This window comes from Schistocerca nitens, chromosome 2 (assembly GCF_023898315.1).
Source record: "Schistocerca nitens isolate TAMUIC-IGC-003100 chromosome 2, iqSchNite1.1, whole genome shotgun sequence".
Lineage (NCBI taxonomy): Eukaryota > Metazoa > Arthropoda > Insecta > Orthoptera > Acrididae > Schistocerca > Schistocerca nitens.
The window spans coordinates 439,069,187-439,090,140 of NC_064615.1; the positions used below are offsets into that span (position 1 = coordinate 439,069,187).

Genomic DNA, 20,954 nt, shown 5'->3' on the forward strand with positions numbered 1-20,954 from the left:
ATTCAACAACAGACAAGAAAAAGTCACAAACAAGGAGCATCCTGTCTCCCGGATTATCTAGTTGATGGCACGTCGTTTCCATGTATAGGGTTATTTCGAAACCCCCAGACCATATCGGTCTTGTGGGTTGCAGCAGTTTAAGGAACCAAATAAATTTGTTACATTCCGAGAGGTTACTCTTTAGATACGAACGCTGCCACAAGAATTTTATGCTGCATACCTTTAACGCCTTGTCGAACGATGCGATAAGTCTTAAAGTTTACAAGTGGAGAATGTTGAAAAGGAAAGGAAATTTCAGGAGTACACGGAGCTCTGATGTCTCTATTCCAGTCTCGGACTTATTTATTGACTCACCGTCTTATAAGAACCAAAAGGGAAAAGTTGGAAGACCTAGAGAGTGCTTGGAATGAAAAGGGTATAAGACAGAGTTAATATTTCTCACCCCTAACGTTCAATAAACACATCAAAGAATTTAAGAAGTAAATAAAAGAAAGTTTCAAGAGTGGAATTAAAATTCAGAGTGAAAGGATATCAGTGATAAGATTCACTGATAGCAATTCCATCGTCAGTGAAAGTGAGAAATAATTACAGTGCCTGTTGTCTGGAATGAACAGTTTAATGACTAAGGATTGAGAGTAAGCCGGAAGAAGACAAAAGCAATGAGAAGTAGCAGGAATGAGAATAGTGATAAACTTCTTGTGAATTGGACGCAGTTAAGGAATTCTGCTACCTGGGAAGCAAAATAATCAATAACGGACGAAGCAAGGAGGACATAAAAAGCAGACTAGCACAGGAAAACACGACATTCCTGATCAAGAGAAGTCTATTGATATCAAAAATAGGCTTTAATTTGAGGAAAAAAAATTTGAGCATTTTCGTTTGGAGCAGCACCGGAACCTAAAAGAAAATCGAGGTGTTCGAGATATGATGTTACAGAATAATGTTGAAAATTAAGTGGACTGGTAACACAAGGAGAAAGTTCTCCAAAGAATCGGTGAAGAAAGGAACAGGTGGAAAAGCCTGACAAGGAGAAGGGACAGGATGACAGGAACTTTTTAAGACGTCAGGGAATAACTCCTACTGTGTCAGAGAGAGCTGTAGAGGGCAAAAACTGTAGTGGAAGACAGGTATTGGAATACAAATAACTGAGGACACACAGCCCAAATGCAAGTCTGAGATGAAGAGGTTAGTCCAGGAGAGGAATCTGAATTGTTATAACGGGTGTGTCGAAAAGAATAATCCGACTTGGCACGTCTATATTTCTGAAACTAATAAACACATACAACGAATTTTGCTTTAGATGAACGGGAAACTCAAAAAGTATTTTTTCATACCTTTTCATAGGCATTTAATATGCTCCCCTTGAGATTCACGGAATATGTCAATGCGGTGTTCAAATTGTTCCCACACTTCAGCGAGGATGTCTTTAGTTACAGCTTCCACAGCTGTTGTTATGCGATTCGTTATTGTTGGTAACTGAGGCACATTAACAGAGTCTTTTATAAACCATCACAATAAATAGCCACATACAGTCAGGACCGGTGACCTTGGACGCCAGTAATGTAAGGCTGAATCATTTGATACAGTGTGACCGATCCATCGGCCAAAGCCTTTGATTTAGAAATTCCCGCACTTCCAGATGCCAGTGTGGCTTTGTCCCATCCTGTTGGTAAATGAAGTTGTTCGTATCAGTCTCCAACTGTGGGAAAGGAAAGTTCTTCAGCATATCGAGATATGTGCATCCTGTAACAGTGTTCTCGTCAAAGGAAAATGGACTATACACCTTTTCCCGTGGAACTGCATAAAAAATATTAAATTTTTCAGAGTCCCTCTCATGTTGTACAACTTCGTGTGGTTGTTCCGTTCTTCATATTCTCACATTATGACGATTCACCATTCCATTTAAATGGAATGTTGCCTCGCCACTAAACACTACAGGTAGAAGAAAACTGTCATCCTCCATCTTGCCAAGAACGAAATTACAGAACTCCACACGTTGCTGTTTGTCATCTTCACAAAGAGCGTGCATTAGCTGAATTTTGTATGGTTTCATGTGTAAACGTCGACACAACACAAGTCAGTCTTACATTGGGGGCATGCTGAGCTGTCGAGCTGCACGGCGAACGGATTTTTGCGGACTCCTTGTGAAACTATAGTGGATGCGTTCGACGTCTGTGTCAGACACGTGGGGACGGTCCGGCGATTTGCCTTTACACAAACAGCCTGTTTCTCGGAATTGTTCATTCCATCGTCTAATGCTCTGTGCTGTAGGAGGTTCCACACGATACCTAGTACGAAAGTCACGCTGAACAGTTATTAATGCGCAAAACATAGAACACAAACCGCTTTCTGTTGTCCCGACACCATTTTTACTAGCACTGAAGTGGGCGCACACTGCTGATACCCATCGCGAACCGTATAAAACCTTAGAGTCTGCTATTTCCAACAGTTCATTGTCCACGCACGTATCTCAAGTAACATAATAATTATGATTTTTTTTAAATCGGATGATTTTTTGATACACCCTGTATTATTCTGAAGTAACATGTACGCCAAGATCGCTTGTAAATATTATTGTTGATTACGGTTTCGACAGATCTGTGCTGTCGTCATCAGATCTTGTAACACATTAACAGAAGCTCATGATCTTTATAAACTTGCAACTCACGTTGTGATGTGTGTCCTTTTACAATAAAAGGTATCAAGAAACATTAATGTGTCAAACATAAGATCTCATTAATATAAAAAAGATACCATGTGCTGACATCCAAGTGCACTCGTTTGTGCTAGTGTGGTGTGCATATATATAAATCAACTGAAGCGACTTCTCATTAATTAGCGCAAGAACATATTTATCTCCTGCCGAATCGTAAGAGTAAACTACTTTTCGTCTGCGGAACTCATTTGCCGCAAGCGGTTTGGCCTCTGCCGCCCCAGGCAGCCTACCTCTCAGGGGCTGTCGGACAGGCCGCCGCAGCGAGACGCAGCAGCGCCGCCCAGCCGGACACATTACGGCCAGCTCCGCCCAGACGCCGTAACACGCGCCGCTCTCTCGCCGACTGACCGGCCCTCCCCCGTCCCCTCCTCCCTGAATAATTCATGCCGGCAGGTACTCATTTTCTTTTACTCGCTGCCGCTGTTGCTAGTCTCCCGATGGCGCAGCTACTGAACGACTGCAGCACGGACCGGCGAGAACGGCCGAAGTGTTTTCCGATAAGACACAGCAGTCGAACACTACTAACGTCGGTAATGGCACACGTGAACTGGTGCAGTCACGTGTAACGTGAACAAGAGCGTGACGGTTACAGGAACACCTCCAGATACCGTTCGCGTTTGTTTTTTCAGAAACAAGTACCTTTGTTTCTCTGCTGCTATTTCTTCCTCCTTCTTCATTAAAATGTGTCAAATCAGATATTTATTGAGTTCTAAATTTTTCTTCGGGTGTACATGTTTCAAGGGCCCATTTTTTTCTTGATATCTCGTATTCTTATCCTTTAGGAACAATAACTTACTTTCCTTTCTTCTATTAACATATTCCGCCCATCTATATTGTCGTACGCAACATTTTCCACTGTCTCTGAAGCTAAACTTAATTGTCACGTACGATGATATGTAAACCATATCGAAAAAGTTTTGCATCACCTCGGTTCCGAGAGTTCCGTAACTTGTACAGAAAATTGGAATAGAGATCAATATAAGCATCAATCCCGCCATTTTTATTGCTCAAGAAAAACGTACATTGCATGTTGTACCACCATACAGCGATACTTTCACAGCTGGTGGTCCAGATTGCTGTACACACCGGTACCTCTAACACCCAGTAGCACGTCCTCTTGCATTGCTGCCTGCCTGTATTCGTCGTGGCATACTATCGACAAGTTCATGAAGGCAATGTTGATCCAGATTGTCCCACTCCTCAACGGCGATTCGGCGTAGCTCCTCAGAGTGGTTGGTGGGTCACGTCGTCCATAAAGCTCTTTTCATTCTATCCCAGGCATGTTCGATAGGGTTCATGTCTGGAGAACATGATGGCCACTCTACTCGGGCCATGTCGTTATCCTCAACGAAGTCATTCACAATATGTGCACAATGGGGGCGCCAAGTGTCGTCCATGAAGACGAATGTCTCGCCAATATGCTGCCGATATGATTGCACTATCGATCGGAGGATGGTATTCACGTATCGTACAGCCGTTACGGCGCCTTCCATAACCACCAGCGGCGTACTTCGTCCCACATAATGCCACCCCAAAACATCAGGGAACCTCCACCTTGCTACACTCGCTAGACAGCGTGTGTAAGGCGTTCAGCCTGATCGGGATGCCTCCAAACACGTCTCCGACGATTGTCTGGTTGAAGGTATAGGCGACACTCATGGGTGAAATCCTGAACGGTCCATTCGGCATGATGATGGGCCCATATTTACCGCACTGCATGGTGTCGTTGTTGAAAAGATGGACCTCGCCATGGACGTCGAAGTGAAGCTGAGCATCATGTAGCCTATTGCGCACAGTTTGAGTCGTAACACGACGTCCTGTAGCTGCACGAAAAGAATCATTCAACATGGTAGTGTTGCTGTAAGGGTTCCCCAAGCCGTAATCCGTAGGTAGCGGTCATCCATTGCAGTAGTAGCCCTTGGGTGGCCTGAGCGAGGCATGTCATCAACAGTTCCTGTTTCTCGGCATCTCCTCCATGCCCGAAAAACATCGCTTTGGTTCGCTCCGAGATGCCTGGACACTTCCCTTCTTGAGAGCACTTCCTGGCACAGAATAACAACGCGGACGCGATCGAACCGCGATATTGATCATCTAGGCATGATTGGACTACAGACAATACGAGTCGTATACCTTCTTCCTGGTGGAATGACTGGAACTGATGGGCTGTCGGACCTTCCGTCTAATAGGCGCTGCTCATGCATGGTTTTTTACATCTTTGGGCAGGTTTAGTGAAATAACTGTCAAAGGGACTGTGTCTGTGATACAGTATCCACAGTCAACGTCTATCTTCAAGAATTCTGGGAACTGAGGTGATGCAAACCTTTTTTTTATGTGTGTATTATTATTGTTATCAACAGCGGCAGTAAGGATTAAACCATTCGTGCTCTGATTTGCTATGCCATCAGAAGTACCAGGTACCTCTTCCTCGGTTATCCAACGTTCCTTCTCCTGTTTTTGGATTGTACGCTGTTGGACAAATAAAAGTTACGTGGAGAACAGGGTTCCATGGTACGAAACAGAAGAAACATAGCAGAGGAAAGGAAACACGGTACTAACATGACTGTATCAGGTGTTGAAAGTGACCACCATTCATCTCTTGGCACTTTTGGGCCGTGGCCAGCACGTTGCTGAAGGCGGATCGAAGCTGGACTGCTGGAATTGTTGCAGTCTCATCCGAAATGTTCTTCTGTAGTTCTTGAAGACTATGAGGGTTGTTGCGATACACCTTAGACTTGAAAGCTCCCCACATAAAGTAATCGCACACTTATAGATCAGGTTACCTAGGTATCCAGGTAAGGCCGCGACCAAACTGACCTCTCGTAACAACTCTGTCAGGCGTGAAGATTGTGTAAATGTATTCCAAGGTTCGGCCGGCTGTATGGGCAGTTGTGGCATACTTTTGGAAGCAACTGTAGCTCTCTTCCTTCTCTGTTAATTCTGCTACAAATGGTTTCAAAATGTTGGCAACGTAACGCACCGAACTTCCGAGCCACTTTTATTTGCCCATCCTGTAGTTTAGCAACATATCCCAGGTTCCGGTAGCGTTCATTTTCGTCACATATTACTGCAATTTCTATCATTTACTATTGCTACGTCAACGTTAAACATCTTTATATCTCTTCTGATGTCTTCACTTCCCTTCGTAAGCAGTAGAGTACAGCACGCCACGTTTTTAAGAAATCTCATTTCTGCACTTTCTGATATGTTTCTCTGTTGCTTCGTTGGTTTCAATTGCTTACGACGTAAAACAATGTTCCCAATAACGTTACCTTGTAGAATTTAAGAAATACCTCCTGTCTGCTATTTCGTAAGTTTTTGTTGATAGTGTAATGTATTATATGCAAAGTGTGTTGTTCATCCATTCAACAGATCTAAGCATTACTTACTTTCACCCAGCAGGGCGAGTCCTCTCCGAAACTCAAAGTTGCTGTCCAAAGCCCAGCCCTTCCGTTATCTAAGTTAAAGAGCAGTGATTCCGTTTTGCAATCTAGTTTTATAGCTCCTACGTGGCCCTGGCAGACCTTGTAACTCGTCTGTCACTCTGCTTAAACCCTCCTCGTCTGTGGGTTGTGAGCAACTCATTCCACCACACACTGCAACAGGTATTCTCTAGGTTCACAACAAAGTGTGACAAATACGTACTTAATGAATACCAAAGACAGGTTCTTGATTTATTGGGGTTGAACACTTTCTGTATATTCTGCTTTATACGAACAGCTGAGCGTTAAAAGCGGCCCCTACTGAATGCACATGGTATCTGTAAACATAAAAATTCGCGCAACTGTTCATGTCCATTTTAAATACTATGAAGTACTACTATCATTCTAGTACAGTTATCGAAATCATATAGAAATAAACAAGTTACGAAAAAAGGAAAACTAGGAACGGTATCGAGATGTTTACTGATATTATTCCTGTCATGGACGATAGCCTTTAAATATACGTCGAGTCCTTCAGTCTCAAACAGCCGACACGTTTACTAAAATTAAACTCACTAAGGCTGGAGTCAAATGAGCAGAATATTTCCGCAATAGAGACGTACTGTAGTGGGATATAGAGAACTCAACGTTGAGAGACAATTATCATCTCATGTACTGTGTCTAAAAAAATTCGTTTCATGTAGTTGAATCACATCTACACCCATCTCTGTTCCTCAATAGAAGATTTACTTTTAGAGTAAAAAATTAAAAACCACAGTTTTTGGATTCTCGTGTTTTCTCTGTTATGCAGTCTCCTTCATTAGATTTTGAGGAAACTATTCGATAAAAAAACTTATTCTTCTCCATCATATAAGCTCGCATCACAGCTTGATATTGAACTGGCTCCCTTTTCGTAGTTGGTTATAGTTATTGCGATATTTCTTAAATAAGTAACCCAAGTCACATATTTCTAAAGGTTTAAGTGAAAAGTATAATCGCTAAACAGTTCACGTTTGGTGCATTTTAAGTGATACATTCGTGCTTACAAAACATGGTTAACATATTGATGTCACCTTTAGAGATGTAAGGATGCCCACACCTCATTCTGGCTTGGAGTAAATAGGCGATAGATATTGGAAGTAGGCTGCTACTGTGCACAACAAACCATACCTGAGGCTACCAAAAATGCTTACCAACAGATTTTCTCTCTCTACACGAATGCTTTTCAAAATCAACAAATAATCCACAGCAAATGGCATGCCATTCCGTATCTTTCTTGTATCTCTCCTTGTAATTCATCTGTCCTTACGTCTAAAATGCAAGGCCTTTCCTCTACCACTGCTACTAAAATTTCTGTGTCGAATTTCTCTATGTCGAGAGCACACGCTGTGATAGACGCTTGAGAGTCCGAAGGTGCGTGCTGTCAGCTGGCAATATCGCTCCTCACATTGACTGCCTGTAGTCAGCTAGCCCCTCTTAGAACACCTTCCACACTGACCGTCCGTGTTAACTGCCCAAATGATTCTCTTTGCCGGTAGCGCTGCGGCCGCACTCACGCGATGGCGGCTGGCAAGTGGCAAAATTCCGCAGCCACAGACTTTCCGCTCCTTTAGGACTGCGGCATCGACACCGTGCGCTACAACAGTGAGTCCTTTCACCCCGAATCTGCCGTTCCACAAACATTCTACTCTTGCAAAACTAGCCTCTAGGATCTCGATTACCCAGTAGGTTTGGTTCTTACGCTATTCACAATTAAGTAACTTTCCGGAAAATGTTTGTATAATTTGCAAATAGCAGATCCACACTTCGAAAGTAGTACATCGTACAGCTTGTACGATGTATTACTTTCGAGGTAATATACCTTCACCCAATGATTGGAACCGCTGTATTCGTATTCCAGACAGTACACTCGACCTGCTGTTACGTTAATAATAACTTGTAAACTATGGACATTCTATCCGGGATGTTTCTTAATTGTACAGATCTTTCGCCTCGAAGTACACATATAAGAACTAAAGTTATAAATAGTTGAGTTATACAGTTATGAAGATGGAATACCCTGAGTGCATACACTCAGTGCTGAATAAATATGAATCGAGAAAACGAATTGCAAAACAGGGAATCAAGCTGAGATACTTGTTTTTCACGTGTAGTGAGTTACTACAGCGAGCTATAATTGTGAGCGCCACACCAGAGAAGGAATAGATTTGGAGGCAAGTTTGGATTTTCCAAAGCATCGAAGCATACAGTGTGGCCTGAAAAGCTTGTAAAAGTGTGGCAGGGAAGGTTGTGCAGAGAAATAACTGTTAAGAAAAAAGTCCGATAAGTTGCGCCTTTTCCGAGTTATTTAGTATTTAAGTTAGCCAATCAGGTCGTTGCGCACGCAAACTCAAGCATTTACGCGCGCTAAAATGCGGTAATGAACAGGCATCTGTGAGTCCGTTAGTTATCTCTTGTTCAAACGCTCATTAGCAGTTAAACTGTGCCTTTTTCGGAAGTGATAAATTTAAGCTAGGTGAGCAAAAGCTAAACTTGTTTGGTCTGAGGAAACCAAACGAAGAACACGTTTGGTGACATCGCCTTTGGCTGGCTGCTTGAATTTGGGCGCGACGATGACCTGATTGACTAACTTCAATGCTAAATAACTCGGAAACGGCGCAACGTACCCAGATTTTTTGTTAACAAAAATTTCTCACCACAATATGCTCTGCAACACCATTACAAGGTTTCAGACTGTTTCTCACCATCCTGTATTGACACTGTTCTGAAAAGTATATGCTGTTTTGGTTATGAATAACATAAAAGGGTGTGCCAGACCCTGACTCCTTATAACGAAAATCACAGGTCTCGAATTCAGAGCTGCAGCTGACCAATGGCTTTGTTAAAAGCTGATTCATGCTTAGGGCACTTTTGTTTGTAACATGTAAACGCTATAGGTAAGTCCCTCCGCAACGGAAGTGGCACGTCGTGATGTGAAAGGCAGGTTCGGCGGTCGAACTGAGCGGCTCCTTTGCGTGAACGGCACACAGTGAGTGGCTAGCCTTAGCACAGTACACCTCGACGGTGCTAAGAGAAGCAATTGGAAGCTGCATTAGAAGGGATTTGCCTCGAATGTGGATCTGGCTATTGTTTGGTATTCATGAAATAATGGAATGGCTCTAATATGTTGAAAATCCGAAGCCACGAAGAGGTTTTATAGAGCATTCGCACATCAAGAGTCGTGAGGACAGTTATCTGCCATGTCGCCTGCCACTAATCTTCGCCACTGCTTCACAGACTTCATACATTCAGTTACGTAATGTATATTGGCATAGACCAGTTAATTTGTGTGTTGTTTCAACAATAATCGCATAAAACTTCAATTCGTGTTCGAAACCATAACTTAAATGCTGATCATGGACCAACGGAGGATCCTCACCCGTGCTACTAAAACCGAGAATCTTGATTTAAATAAACAATTCTGGCATTCATGTGTTTAAAACTGATTTTTTCGTTTAAAATAAAAGGAGCAGCAAAAGTTAAAGTAAGAGTAAAATTTGGATGCTTTGTTTATGGACTACTAGAACTGAAATTGTTAAGGTAGGAAGTTTAAGTACAAAAATTTAAAGACCAATAAACAGGGAAGTAAAACCTTAATTATTTAAAACCTAAAACCATAAAAGTGGTATTGGATAGGTTTCTGCTAAAGTATCCTTAGTTTATAATAAAATATAATTTTGTAGGATTACAGTGCAAGATTGTATAAATATTATTCCCAAGAATACCTGCTTCACAGGTACAAATACATATAATTCTTTAATGAACAGATTTGCGGTAGTACTATTAGAAGTGAAGTTATGCACATTTACAAAGATAGTGTAGTAGCTTTTCCCGTTACAGAACTGAAGTTTCAGTTATTAGGGTATAGTGTTATAAATTCCAGGGTGATAAAGACAATGGACAAAAAGTTTGTCACCAAATTACGCCAGTCCCGTGTAACATCGCCTCTAGCCTCAATTCGGCGAGGAAGAATATTCACACGTTTCTATCAAATTCTACGCATGTTTATCGTTAATTTTCACTCGCTATTACAAAAAACGGTCTTAGGAAATTTCTTTGGGACTAAGATAAAGTGATTTAGTGGGGACATCGAGGTGCAATACGGTGCCTGCATATTCATCAATCCAGGAAGTGCAGCCCTGCGAAGATGGGTGTTGTTGTCCTAGAAGGCGGAATAGTCCAAAGCATACACATCATGAAAATGTGGCAGAAAGAGCAACTCTTAGTCATCAAGAGTGTACTGGTTGGTAGGACAGCTTGGCTGTGGAAGTGGAAGGGTAGCCCACAACATAGACAACAGTATTCACAATTACAAGCACCTAAGCTTTAATGATCTTCCAGCAATAAAGGCTCTTAACCAATCTCAATTAAGCAAGGACATAAACTTGGTTACAAACATATGTTAACCTTCAACCAGCGAATAACATCAATAAAGAATTACCAACCAATAAAACGTAGATAAAGGATGCTTAAATTAAATAAAATCATGAAAGCTAAGTTACAATTTTTATGTTAAGCTTCAACAGGTGAATAACCCCAATAAATAATTCTCATTTAAATAAAACATAAATAGGAAACTGCCTTACCAAAATGCTTGAATTGTGTAAAATCATGGAAAGCTCAGTTACAACCTTTCTCACAAACTGCTTAGGAATTTACTGCAAATCAACAAGTTTGATCCGTTTAACCAGAAGGTAACTGCCAAGTCCAAGCGACCGAAGCCACTCAGAGCTGACGACCGCTCCAACGCTGGTCATCAACCGACATCGTCACGGCCCAGTGGCCGCCGTGCTAAAACAGACTAACGTTTCGGTAAGCGGCCGACACAACACAGGAGTGACAGTGACAAAGTCGGCGTACTCCTTACGAAACACGGCACACCCTGAAGCGGGAGTAGGCACAGCTGACTAGCGGCCATACAACCGCGAGCAAACAAATCTCACGCCGCCCGTACTAACGTGGGAAATGATAGCGAGCGACAAAACGCCATGCGCAAAGCAGCAACCGTTCCTACCCCTCGACCACAGAATGTGCCCTGTCTCCTTGTCTAGGGTAATACAATTTATAGCACACAAGAAACGATTTAATAATGGCATTAGTTCAACGCAAGATGAGTTAACAGTTAGGTGCAGTAAAGATTTACCCACGGATATAACTTCAAACCAACTTCCGAACCACAGGCGGAAATTAGTAAACTTGGCATAAGTCTTCACCAGACCGATAAACAAGAAATCAAATTAAACAGTAGCCAAAATACAGTCACGATACGCAAGCCCTTCAAGACCTTGCTATCTTACAGTTATCATTAACGGCGAAACATACAGCAATGAATGACAAGAAATTCACCATTGAAAGCAAAACACACCACAAAGGTTAAACTAATTAATTTTCAGACGAGCCAGTCACTGAAAGCTCAGTTTCACAAGATTAGGGCTAACCTCACTCGGCAGCAATACGTTTGTGTGCATGATAACTAGGTTGCCCAAATAGGACTCCAAAACCCAAAACAGGTCACACGTTAGCCGTCTTGTTCACGACAAAAAAATCTTTGAAATTACAGCTGCCTGCAGCAAAAAAATGAGTCAGGGCGCATGAACTTAAAGCACAAGCCACTGTTACAGCCGGAGCGTAACCTTTTCAATGCACATACGGACAGAACAACACACGTGGGCATAAGGGAGCAGCAGATGCGTACCAAGCAAACTATACGGCGCCAAAATACGACCCACGTCACGTCCACAACACGGAGCACTGCTCCCGGAGCTGGTGTCTGCTCGCTGGACTGCCGCAACTCTCTGTTCCCCGGAAAGCGATGCTGACTGCCGCCTTGCTCAACGCCCCTTCTCGGCCGTGCACAACAACTCTTCTCTTGTCGCCTCAGAGTGCGGCCGCAATGTCCGTTCTCCCCTCCTGTCCGCCCCAGACTCCCCTTTACTCGTACTCACTCCCCCGTTAGGACCCGCTACGACAGGAGGCGCTCGCGATCGCACATAGTGCCAACCTCAACCAGACGAGTAATCGATAGCGTCTTGCGCCCGAGAGCCGCGCCACGGCTCAGAGAGTACTGAAATAAACATCCTGTTTCTAGTCCACGGTTCTATTCCGAATTAATGTTACCAATTCATTGTACCAAAACCACTCCAAAAACACCATAGAACCACTTGCGATCTGATCTACACCTTCCACACATTGCTGATTAAACGCCTTATTGGGCCGTCGGAGAATTCGACGCCTTGCAGCATTTGAAAAGAGGCGTAGTACTGACTCCTCATGCCACACTGTACGCAGCCTGTCAGCTACTGTCCAATTTGCGTTTCGTTTGGCCCGTTGAACATATGCAGATTTATATTCTGCTATCAACAGTATGCGTTTGCGAGGCCAAATGACTATTTCATGCAGTTCCTTCCGGAATAGATAGACCTGCTTTCACTGAGACCAGAAAGTCTTGCTGGGTTTGGAACCGATAGTCAATAACAAGGTGTGACACTCGTATTCTGCCCTTTCTTTCAGGGTCTTTTTACGACTACTTTTCTTTCGTAGTGTTACTTGACTATGAGCGGTTATGTAGACATGGTAGTTACTCTCTTTAGATACACCAACAAATCGGGTAGCTTTATTCACAATTTTATTATGAGCACTTCCCTACACCATACTCTATCCTGCCATTCTGTCACGTTTCCGTATCCTCATGTCTTAGTGCGCTCATTCCATTCAGCCGACTGGGACATACAAGCCGCTTCACTGCCATCTCTTACGTCATCGACTGAGGGCCACATAACGACCCCCATCTACATTGCTCCAAAGCAGCCACTGTGCTCTTGTGGGGGACGTGACTATTGTTTTGTCCAATCGTCTTGTCAATAAGCTTGATGTCGGAGACAACGGCGTTGCATTTATTAGTGGCAGAGGAGATACGATAACAGGATAGCCTGTCCTCGAAAATAGTGGGGTAGGGGCGATTATCGCTCAAGCTAATTTGAAATTGTAATCTTACTAGTGTTCTCACTGCCGTCCGAACAGGTCTTAGACGGCCCAGCGGTACCGACCGACCACCGTCTCATCCTCTCCGATAGGCGCCAGTGAATTGCGGATATGGAGGGGCACGTGCTCAGCACACCTCTCTCGCAGCTGTTGTCAGTTTTCACGACCGCAGCCGCTATTTGTCAATCAATTTCCTCTGTTGGCTCCACAAGGGCTGAGTGCACCCCGCTTGCCAACGGCTCTCGGCTGACCCAGACGCTCACCCATTCAACTGCTAGCTGAGCCTGACAGCAAACTTCAGTGATATGACGGGAACAGGTGTCGCCAATGCGACAACGCCGTTGGCCAATGTTCTCGTCTACTCTTTTAAGATTCTGTTCTCATTTCATATTAGTAAAAATAACTGGTGTATAGTAATGTTTGATAAATATTTGCGAACTGTACACACAAAATATTTTTACGCAACTTTTGTATTGGTGGTCTCCATGTAAAGTTCATCGAAACCAGACGACTTAAAGTTGTGATCATCGTACCGAATTCATCTCGACTTTTTTGTTCAACAAATAGAATTTTCGATTTTTTGTCATTATGAAAATTAGTTTCTTCCCTTTTTATATAACGAATGTTAATTTACTTACTTTCAATTACAAAGTTTTACTTTGGGCCACAGAACCAAACTATACGACTGAAAAGGCTTACTGCAGACCTGAACTATACCTAACTTAACTATATATACGCTCACCATTTACACATTTTAATGAGTCAGAGCAACTGTTTGTATGGCATTGATCTGCAGTTTAATTTTTTATATGAAATAATGTTTTCAGACATTATAATTTCACAGTGAAATCGGAAAAGCAATATTAATAGCTGGTCTGGATGTGCTAAAACACACAGACAAGCATCTTAATACAACTGCTGTATTAATTGAAAAAGAAAATGACAAAATGAACTTAGCGATAGTGTATCGTAACAGGCAATGAAGAGACTGAATGAAATGAGCTCTCGTACCTCTACAAAATTACTAGTTACATAAGAGGCATTCGCCTTGAAATGGGACTCTTACCAGTCATTTAAATCAAGCGAGTCAACTCACTGACGCCCAGGCATTTCCATAGTCCAGCAACTAAGAGTGTTTGCATATATGGATATGGCGAAGAGTACCAGTTCAATGTAGAAAATAAAATATTCAGGGTTTTTAATTCGTTAGTGGAATTTGTTGTTGTCAGGCTGATTCTTGAGGTACTCGGGATGTTTCTATGACGAATGTGAAAACTAGCAATTGGTCCTAGCAATTGGTCATTTTCAATACTTACTGAGACAAGTAGATGAAAACGTTGTCACTACAACATTCCTTATCACGACCATTTCACGCCACACTTCATCCAGAGCACTTCAAAAGCTTTCCAGTACAAAAACTACTCCATAACAAAGAGCAAATAACCACTATACAACATACCATACGTTGTTACTCTTATAAATGAGGAGTACGACTGAGCTACCTTCGGCGCACAGCGCTGGTATTTATAATAAACTGCATTTTTGTAGAAAATACTGGAACAATATTATCAAATTAATTTACGCATTTAATATACGGTACTTACAAGCGGTGAAACTAAATGAACAAAGTGCGTTATAGGTCCTCAAAAGGTCTGTAAACCATATTTACGACGGTAAAAAGTTTAAATAATACCAAAAAAAATAAAAGTGTTCAAAATGTTAACTCACAAAAGATGTTTATGTTTTACAAAATTACAATTTTTATGCATGCGACATTTTTACAGCAAGGTTATCAAATGTTAACCAGTGAATAATCAAATATTACTGAGTACAGTACGGAACAGATCTGGAAATTTACAAGTAAACGTTGTTGCTTTGAAAAAAAAATCGTTAAATTGAAATTAAATCACATGTTTTTAACGTGCTACTGTTCTTTAAAATGTGGTTTTTGGGCTATTTTAATATACAATTAATAGGATGGTTATCATCTTGTGACTTTATCTTCGGTTGTCGAACTACATAAACCAACCTAAAAGTAACGTAACTTGAAAATTAGCTTCGTGTACCGTGTACCTCTTATGTTATCTGGTATAGATCTGGTATCGTACGATTCATTAGATCAGTTTCCCCTGATTATGGTCTGTTACAACCTCCAAGCGCAAACTTCTGGTCTGTCACAGGACCGGATTAACAGTAGTCAGTGCACCAAAGATGAAAGTGATGGTCGATCTTTATTCTCTCTTCTAGACGCTCACAGCATGCCTGCTGACGGCTACTTTGCCTACAGGTGGTACCGGGGCCGCGGCGGGCAAAGCGTTGCTGTGACGACGGACGAGCGCGTGATCCAGGTGGGCGGCAGCCTGTACCTGCGCAGCGCCCAGCTGGAGGACTCTGGCCGCTACACCTGCGTCGTCAACAACAGCGTGGGCAGCGAGCGCGCCTCCACCTCGCTGCTCGTCACCAGTGAGTACGCCGTGCGCGCAACACATCACCACGGCCTTTTTAGTACCTCTGTTGTACATTTGTGTAACTAATATGCTGTTCAATCTACTGGAAGCCCATAAATCGATAAATACACGGAATAAAAGCAACAGCACAGTAGGCAATGAAACGTAATGAATTTGACTATTTTAGGCCCACCTGTAGAAAGCCACTGTGACAGCTCGCCATTTTACACTGACGGAAAATGAAATGGTTACACCATGAACCACTGTCTTACACGGATCTGAACTGGTCTCTTAAATAAGATGTTAGAAAGCGTCTATTGGCTCGCTCAAACACTAATATCTTAGCTAATAACTTGTAAAGTGGAAAAAGACGATATTTCTACTTATAATTATAAGGCTGCAACACTCCCACTGAAATATTAGGGTCAGTGTAACATTACTCTTTATCTCTGTTGTATTCTCCAACAATTTATTGAACGTAACTTCTTCTACAATACAATAGCTGGCTGTACAATAGATGTAGACGTCCGTCGATCTAGCCGGAGATGTGGTTCCTGTCGGTCGGCTGGTACTTCGATCGGCGTTGCACTACAGCGGCTTCGTTGATATCTTCTCGGAGACTCTGCTATAGCGATTGCCATTAGCAGCGGACGAAGACTGGTCTGCCTTCGACCGACCGGGCCTATATAGTGAGCTGGAGCCAATAGAAACCCGGCGTAGGAATCCGTGGCTGGATATGTCGCGGCGACCTCTACGAGGAAAGGTTCTTATTAATCGACTGGAATCTTCGGCGTGTTTACCTGATGTCTTCGCCTGTTTGGCTGTTGGTTTGTTTCCCTCATAGCGTGGCTGTTATGCGGTGCTGCCTGCCATTTAGGGAAACCCGATGGCAGACAGTACAGTCTCCAAATCCGTTACTCCAGTTGGCCAATCATAGCTAGTAGATCTCGTCAATTCATAGATTTCTAGATTAGGTGTTCCTACAGTAGCGCATTGTGATGTGGACAACGAAGGTTTTAACTAACAACAATTAACTACGAATCAAGAAAGGGTACCTTTTTTCACGGTATAAGTGTATTTGTATGTGTGTGGGTGTGGGGGCACTTTATCACAGAATAATTACATAATTTTGTTTTTATAATTATATTTTATGATTTTGGTTGGGGTGGCTTCAAATATTGTGGGTTAGCATGAGACTTTTAATTAACTTATACCGCGATAACACTCGTACGGACATCGGCTGCCCCGAAGTACGTACGATATAATATTTTTTAAACACAACGCGTGACTCGCCGCCTTCTAATAAATAGTTTGCGTGAGCGCTGCTATTTAGAAAAGAAAATATGCGTATTCTTACGCAAACTGTAAAAATTAATATGGATCTCAGGGGCTACTGGTTACTTATGTACCAAATTACTTAAACATTAACTGAGATATTGCGGAATGTAATGATTTTCAATATTTCTTGTTCATTATTTGCAAGGCGAAACTGGAGAGAATCTCGCCTGCCTTTAGGCGGCCAAAATGAAACATACTGAATTCATTCAGTGCTGTGGATTTTGGTAACTGAAATTAATTTTAACTTCGAAATTAATGAAAGATCAAAATTGAGAAGTCTCTCGCATTTACATTTAATATTATGACATGATGTGTTAATTAAGTAATACAGTCAGCGTAATGGCCGACTAAATCCTGCTAGGGGAGATGAACTACCGGCACTACGAAGTTCTGTAAAAATTTTGTTAATTATAATTAATGGTTACAATCATGAGAGGTGACAACTAAGTCAATAATACACACTTTCTAATGCCAATTTCTATTATATTTTTCAAAATACAGATAAAACTTACGTTAATTATCAGACAGCACTACAATGGCGGCCTACCGCTAGACGAAAGGAAAACAGGAGAGATAGCTAAATCAAAGCATTGTCTCTGATCTTCTTGGCCTATGTTACACAGAGATTATACCAAAAAAACTGTGTTTTGTTAATTACATAGATATTTGTGTTTTGATAAAAATAACTTACGTTCTTTACTATTTGTTATACATTGCGCACACGTACACAGTCTTGAAATAATTTATAATTCACACGTCTCATAACAAAAACTTCCTTTCTCTTTCTCCAAATGTCCATTTATGTGACGTACCGTCGCACGTTTCAATTAAAAATCTCCTTCCACCAAAAATTTGAAGTTACAGTTAGATTTAGAACAAATCTCACATGCTACAGGTCATAACGAATTTACAAGGATTTACAATGAAATTCCATGTATATTGCGCGACTGATTAAACTGACCATAATCTCGAGATCAGTGCAATTTCATCCCTATTCTATTCAAACACACACTTCAAAGCGTCTGCATCTCACGAGCGCTGCCGATCAATTGCGTAATTCATATATTACGCCTAGCGCCTGTATATCACGAAAAGCGTAGGTAATTCATAAGACAATGTTAGCAGATAAAGATTATTTTCATTTTGCAGTGTAGCTATTGCTGCTTGACTATCAATACTGAATATGAAATCAAACAAAAGCATGGGCTAAGTTTCAAAAATTGCGTGAAATACTAAATAACTTAATGAACAAACGCGCAGCTAGAGACGGCCGTAATAACACTTAGATTACTAAATTGAAAAGTTACATGAAAAACAGCAAATTTCACGAATTGTTGCTTTCAACCTGAAGTTAATCCTTACTAAAATTTGTAAACGTATACATGAACGATGATGTGTGTCTCTGACTTACAGTTAGTGTTCATGAATCAAGTTATAAGGATTCACTGACATTTGTGATAGCCAACATGGTGCTCGATGCAGTCAATTGCTGACATGTACTCATGTAATAAATCTCTCTCTTACTCGTAAATTCTTTCATGGCTGACGTGCTCGTTTTTGTAGTTACAATGCCAAGAAACATAGCTAAATGAGACTGAACAAGATACATCTTTCCTCTGCACCTCGTAGTTATGCTATAAATACGGATTTAGTTTCAGCCTAAATACAGGAGAAAAATAAATACGTAGCTTGCTGCCCTAGAGATGTGTCACAGGCGACATCTGGAGCCGGACTAAGTGGCTAACTAGGCTGAACCGAACGGTCACTTTTTTCAAAATAAACAAACAGGCAACTATTGCGCTATTGACTGCCTGAATACACATTTATAAATATGAGAATAAATCTCTTAAATACAAAAACATGCACGAAATTTGAGCAATATATACTACTAAAAAAACACAGGAAAAACTAAATACGTAACTTGCTGCCCTGGAGATGTGTAACAGGTGATATGTTTAAGCTAGACTTCAGAGGGAACTTCATAAAAATATAGCCAGCTTTCATTACTTGATTGAACGAGGTGACCCACTTTCCGACTTCTTGAGTGGCATAAAGCAAATTGAATTGTCCTCTCGATTGTTGAAACGAAATGCATCATAAATAAATATGCCTCTGCAACTTAAAAGTGTTGACGAAGACTGAAGGAGTGACTAACAATAGTGGACTATCACCATTAAGTCTTAACAGAGCTTCTCTTGCGACGGGCGTTTGACTCCATAGAGACTTCTTTCTCAGAACTGTAATTGAATATGGCAGCATGATGATGCAGTTAACTCACAGGAATCATTTCCATAAAGGGTGTGTCAGTACTTGAACTATGTGAATATCTGTACAGCAAAATTCTGTTACTTCACTTTTGAGGACAACGAAATTCTGAACACTTTACTGTCGCGCCTCAAAAAGAAATAGCGCTATTGTGCTACATGCTTGGAATGTCTCAGCGCGTGTGAACCTGTCACAGCTTTCAACCATCAGCAGCGTTATCTTTTAGAAAAATGTATGAACTTCAAACTGGGCAAAAATTATTTCTCGAAAATGAAAACATAGCTATTTCAAGTTAGCTGTATTTGTTACTTGTCATAATTTCAAATATAACGCTTTATCGTAGATTATTCTTACGACAGTTAAAATTATTGTGATGATTTCTGATTCCCAAATGAATTAAGATTAAAATACACAATATTGGAACTATGGTCACGTAGAATGCAGTAGATTTCACAATTGGGATAGAAACAGTTGTTTCTTTGTCACTTGGCGTGTGGTTCAGGATCTTGGTGTGCTTGTTGGCAGAGCAGCTGTCGGCCTACATGAGCCCGCAGGTGCAGGTCGTGGACGTGGGGAAGACGGCGCTGTTCAACTGCACGACGGACGGCCACCCCAAGCAGTCGGTAGTCTGGCTCAAGGACGCGCAGCTGCTCACCCCCTCCAGCAGGGTGCGCCTGCTCGCCTCAGAGGTAGGCAGCCTAACTGACCAATGGATATTGTTTATTCTTTTCACTATGCAAGTGGGTTCACAATATATTGTTAGCGTATCTCACGATTGCAACCAATTTTATTTAATTAGTATGTAAAAAGCAAATAACAGCTGACCAAGGCACAGTATGGTGAGTCAGGTAAGATAAAGAAAACAAGCTTTTGGCAAATTTGCTATCCCGAGTGGCATGTTACATAGTTGAATGTTTAATCATAGCTCATCTGAAATATTGAAGTGACTACATTTTTTTAGATAGAACAATGTACTCTTTTCATCGGTTTCCGACAGCTCTTGAAACACTAAGTACAGTGATAAATTGCTTGTTAATGTTAGACTCGAAGCATTGTGCAAAAATATCCTAGAAGTGTGCTAAAATTGAAGGGCATTATGGTGAAAACACCGTCAAGTGGTGCTCTCATGCGAGACTCTGTCGTATCAAACCTTTCGACCAATTACTTGCTTCAGCCGTAACTACGTCCACATTTTAAAAAGTTTTCCTAAGCTATGGGATAGCAAATTTTTCCATTTTCAACAATCATTTGTGAGCCTTCATGTGGTATTACATATTGATGCCAACCCACTGCTTCCGTAAGAAGCCGACAACAGTCACATGGGATCTGTTGGACCCAACGGAGCGTGCCCACTGAGCCACGGCTCCAGGAGGTCTGGACTATGAGTGTCCTCTGCCACCACGATAAAGGATGGCTGGCGGCAGACACACAATCGACTTGCACTTGGAGCATCATCGCTTCTGTTCAGAAAGTCCCATCCTAGTTGACATCATTATAGCTGGATTCTGATTTTTGCTGTGTTATTTGTAATTAGTCTTCGTACACTTGGAGAAATACAAGTTAAGTAACTCTTCAGTTCACTGTGTTAGCAGATTTCTTGCGACGATAGTTGCCGCACAACTGTGTAGCCCACCTCTCCTTGCCGTTGTGTATGGAATCGTACACAACACTTTACGTATGTTGTATAAGGCAGGGCTAGACCTGTCTTCTTTCTGAATACAGTGATAGAGTATGACATGAGAGCCCTAC

General features: G+C 41.7%; 1 protein-coding gene across 1 annotated transcript in view; it reads left to right on the forward strand.

Moving 5' to 3' along the window:
* The window catches only part of LOC126235072 (Down syndrome cell adhesion molecule-like protein Dscam2), a 159,327-nt gene that overhangs the window by 93,417 nt on the left and 44,956 nt on the right, over positions 1-20,954 (forward strand). The window contains exons 2-3 of the mRNA XM_049943805.1: positions 15,443-15,618; positions 19,731-19,894. Of these exons, the coding sequence (XP_049799762.1) occupies positions 15,443-15,618; positions 19,731-19,894 (340 nt within the window). The remainder of the gene's footprint in view (positions 1-15,442; positions 15,619-19,730; positions 19,895-20,954) is intronic.